At 44.0% G+C, this 4,860-nt stretch overlaps 1 protein-coding gene across 1 annotated transcript; it reads left to right on the forward strand.

Moving 5' to 3' along the window:
* The first annotated feature begins 489 nt into the window (after positions 1–489).
* LOC123376202 (putative olfactory receptor 52P1) lies at positions 490–1,428 on the forward strand. Its single transcript, XM_045028038.1, has one exon. The coding sequence runs from the start codon at positions 490–492 to the stop codon at positions 1,426–1,428; it is 939 nt and encodes a 312-aa protein (XP_044883973.1).
* Positions 1,429–4,860: the final 3,432 nt, after the last annotated feature.

A 4,860-nucleotide genomic window follows, 5' to 3' on the forward strand; every position in this document is an offset into this window, starting at 1 on the left:
TTTAGGTTGGATATTAGGAAAAACTTTTTCACTAGGAGGGTGGTGAAGCACTTGAATGGTTTACCTAGGGAGGTGGTGGAATTTCCTTTCTTAGAGGTTTTTAAGGTCAGGCTTGACAAAGCCCTGGCTGGGATGATGTAGTTGGGGATTGGTCCTATTTTGAGCAGGGGGTTGGACTAGATGACCTCGTAAGGTCCCTTCCAACCCTGATATTCTATGATTCTGTGATTCATCTGCCATCATGCAGCCCATTCACCTGGCTTGGTTAGTTCCCTCTGAGAACTTCTCTGGACTTAACTCTGACCTCAGTAATCTGGTGCCATCTGTAAATGTTGTCACCTCAGTGCTCATCCCCTTTCTAGATTGTTAATAACTATGAAATATTTACTGTACTAGTTGTTACAACATGTGTAATCCCCATCACTGTGCTTCTCTCCCTTCGCAGACACCTGGAGCATTTCTGAGCCTCATCGCTGCATTGACCACCTCATGGCATCCTTCAACCTCACCCCCTCTGGCCCTTCAACATTCATCCTAATGGGAATCCCTGGCCTAGAAGCTGCCCATGTCCTGATTTCCATCCCTTTCTCTATGTTCTACATTATTGGCCTGTTGGGAAATTTCACTGTTCTATTTGTTGAAGGGAAAAAGCAGACCCTGCACAAGCCAATGTACCTGCTGATCTGCATGCTGGCACTCACAGACATCAGCATATCTACCTCCATTGTGCCAAAGGCACTGTGTATATTTTGGTTCAATTTGAAAGGCATTACTATGGCTGGCTGTCTCACCCAGGTGTTCTTCCTTCATGCGAGTATGGCTATGCATTCAGCCGTCCTTGTTACAATGGCCTTCGATCGCTATGTTGCCGTATGTGACCCTCTGAGATATACCATCATCCTGACAAATGCACGGATAGCTAAGCTAGGGCTCGTGGGTTTGATAAGAGCTGTTCTCTTCATTCTGCCTGGGCCTCTGCTCCTCAGCAGGGAGCCATTCTGTGCCAACCGCATTATCCCCCATACGTACTGTGAGAACATATCTGTGGTGAAGATGTCATGTGGGAACACGACTGTCAACCAGATGTACGACTTAGTGATAATGTCTGTAGTCATCGGGTTAGACCTGACGCTCATTGCCCTGTCCTATGGTCTGATCATCAGGGCCGTCCTCAGAATCTCCTCCAAGAAAGCCCACCAGAAAGCCCTCAACACCTGCACTGCCCACATCTGTGTGATTCTGACCTCTTATACTCCCTCACTCTTTTCTAATCTTACACACCGGTATGGTTTGGGTATTGCTCCCCATGTTCACATCATCTTGGCCAACCTCTATTTCCTCGTCCCCACCATGCTCAACCCTGTCATTTATGGGGTCAAAACCAAAGAACTTCGTGACAAAGTGGTTAAATACATCTGCAGAATGTGATCACCAGGGGCCATTGACTTTAATCCTATCTGACAAGATTGGGAAAGGAGATCTCCTCATGAATCGAGGGTTCTTTGTCCCAGTTTGGCTGAGCTTAGCATTGTGGAAGTTCACAGTCTTATCACTCCATCACCAAGCATTGCTCTCTCTGTTGCTGAGTCCCCCCTCTCTGACCATCACCTGACCTCTTTCAGCATCACCTGTCAGCCCCCAACGTTAGATACCCTCTCATTCACACTTTCCATGACTTCCAGACCACCAGAAGATACTGCAGCTTACTGCAGCTTTCTGAAGGTGGCTTTCCATTAGTTCTTTTGTGATAAATGGAAGCTACACTTTCTGATAGCCAAGACAAAATAACAAACTACAAATTCTGAACTTCTTTACCGTATGTGAAGTGCTCTGGTGAATAAAATTTTTCTGATTTTTGTACGTCCAATATTTCAGGAAGCCTGGATGATAAAGCACGTATTTAAGTTTGAAAGTGCTAATACACAAAAGCTACTGTAGGACTTAAGGACATTTTACTGGCAAGAGTTGTGAAACCATGCATTAGTGATAATGGGACTGGTGTGTTAAACTAGATCATTATCTTTGTGTCAAATTGCTTACCGCTTCATGCAGTGGATTTTGAAGTCACCATTCGGTGCAGTTTTCAAAACACACACTACCCATTCCTTTTGTCAAAGAGGTCAAGAGTAGGTGGTCCTGCTAGTGAAGGCAGAGGACTGGACTCGATGACCTTTTGGGGTCCCTTCCAGTTCTATGAGATAGGTATCTCTCTCTCTCTCTCTCTCTGTGTATTTATATATATATAAAAGAAAAGGTGTTGAGATTTCATCTTGGAGTTTGTGAAACAGATGAAACAGGGATTGCCACCAAACATCCAAGTGATTGAATCACTTGCAGTACTAAATCCTTCATGACCTAGATTAGGCAATCTCTCATTTTTGCCATTGTTTTGTGGAGACCATGGACAGTTGGAGCAGCACTGGAGAGTTTTGCTTATGGTTCACTGGCCTCATACTCAGGACAATCAAGATGAGCATGTTTGGGTTGAAGTTCTCGAACACATGGATGCCGCAGAGGACAAAGACTTTAGTGAACTTTGCTTATTTGCTCTTTTGTTTCTGTTACTACCTTTTAGCAATGCTGCAGTTGAAAGACTGTTTTCTCAAATGGACTTGATAAAACAAAACTGTACAACAAGACGCCAGAGGAACTTTTAGAAAACATTCTTCGTGTTAGGGTGTATATTGTTGACCTGAATGTATGAGCTAGTTTAATTAGAGCTTTCCAGTGATCTGATCAGAAGATATTTAGGTTCTTGTCCCAATTCAGGCTACATATTATGACATATATTCATAATGTTAATATCAATTATGTCATCCCCAAAACCATTACCTTTGGCCTAACTTATGACTTTTATGATTTCCATATTCTGTGGTGTACCCTGCTGTTACCGGTCTGTAAACATATTCAATGTTTCTGTTTGGTTCCCCGTTCAGTTCCCCAAAAGTCAAAAGGGGTAACCGGTAGGTCATTTATCTATACCAAATGTTATAAACCCACATACTAACTTGCTCTAGCTAATCAGGCAGGATACAGGCCTGTAGGTTCCTTGTATTACAGCCAACTATGATGAATAATTATTATGAATAACATATACTGGAACTCAACATAAACAAAAAACTAAGAAAATAATATAATCAATCAAACAAATAAAGAAAACCCAGTCTGCAATATAGCAAGCTAGCAAGCTGGCCTTATGGGCTACAGATCCCCACTTTGATGGGGTGATTGCATAAAAACCCCATCACCTAGATGGGGGGACGTGGATAGCGGATGTTTGGAGAAATGCCATGAGTGCAGGGGATTGGGCATGATGACCTCTCGAGGTCCATTCCAGTTCTATGAGTCTATGTTCCACATTAATTTCCACTTATTGGGGTGGCGGCAAGACGTCAAAATGATGTTCTACCTCCTGATATATCTCTAGCATAGGCATTATGGAGACATATTCACCAGCATCAGTATCTGTTGCCTGTATGGGCAGTTCCTCTCTTTCTTTTCATTTGTTAATCTTGCATTGTATATATCCTAAAATAATTCCTATTGCAACATCTTGGACAATAATCCATCCCTTTAATCCAACTTCTTCCCTGGGAGGTATTTACTGCTTGATCTCCCCATCTAATAATTGGACAATAACTTGTTTAGCCTCATCCATGTCATTCATAATTTGAATGAGGTGTGTTTCCTTTTGAGTTAATAATTGTTTTAATTGTAGTCCCAGAAATGTTGGAATGGTTTGGACAATCAAGTCCTGATTAAAGTGATCAGATAAAATAATAGTCGTGTTTTCAAACGCAGGAATAGGGGAAATTCCTTGGTTTCCAATTGAGGTGAACTGCTTTGGAGTAAAAAAACCTCAGAAATTCAGATATGTGACCTGACGCTCCAAGGATCCAGTGAAAGAAATGGTTGCAACCCTCAAGTACAAGTACCAGTATTGGGGTTTTGAATTTGAATTTTATTTTTATCTCAAAAAGCAGCAAAGAGTCTTGTGGCACCTTATAGACTAACAGATGTTTTGGAGCATGAGCTTTCATGGGTGAATACCCACTTCGTCGGATGCATCATGCTCATGCTCCAAAACGTCTGTTAGTCTATAAGGTGCCACAAGACTCTTTGTTGCTTTTAGAGATCCAGACTAACACGGCTACCCCTCCGATTATTATCTCACTTCACCGGGAAGCGGCTGCTATGGAGATGTTTGTGGTGTTTCCCGGGCCAATAGAATGGGTTCCTTCTTTCCTTGAATCTTTCCCATTCGTTCCTTATTTTTCTTCCCGTTGCTGTTTAGTGCATTGTATGTGGTTTGAACATCATGAAGTGATCAGCTGGTCAGGGAAGCAGCTGGTATGGAGAGAGCACTCGGAGTCGGAACACCCTAGCCCATGTCCTATGTGATCCCAATGAGACTTGGAGTCAAACCCAGGTCTGGCCTTTGATGTGGCTGGTCCGGGCAATGGCCCCGGGTGACGTGCTGAAGGGGTCCAGTTTGATTCCTGCCATGTGACGTGACCTGTCGACCCAGAGCCATCTGGGCTTTCGGAGGCAGGCAACCGGCCAGTCAGGCAAGAGACATGAAGCGCTGGAGCATGTGGATACAAGCTGCAGCTCGAGCAGGCAGACACTCACCCACGTAACTCCTCCAGTGTTAGCAGGGGTTCCCAGGGCTCCCCATTCTCCCGGGACAGAGGACCCCTGCATGAGAAGCCATGTCTGGAGTGGGAAGCGGGGTTGGAGTGCCTGGAGTAGGAAGTGGGAAGTGGTGTTGTACCCATCTGTAGGTCCTAGGAGGTGGCGATTTTTTTCTGCGACGTATGCGGGACTTGGAGCAATGTCGAGGGTATTGTTTACTTTACA

This window comes from Mauremys mutica, chromosome 1 (assembly GCF_020497125.1).
Source record: "Mauremys mutica isolate MM-2020 ecotype Southern chromosome 1, ASM2049712v1, whole genome shotgun sequence".
In the NCBI taxonomy this organism is placed as follows: domain Eukaryota; kingdom Metazoa; phylum Chordata; order Testudines; family Geoemydidae; genus Mauremys; species Mauremys mutica.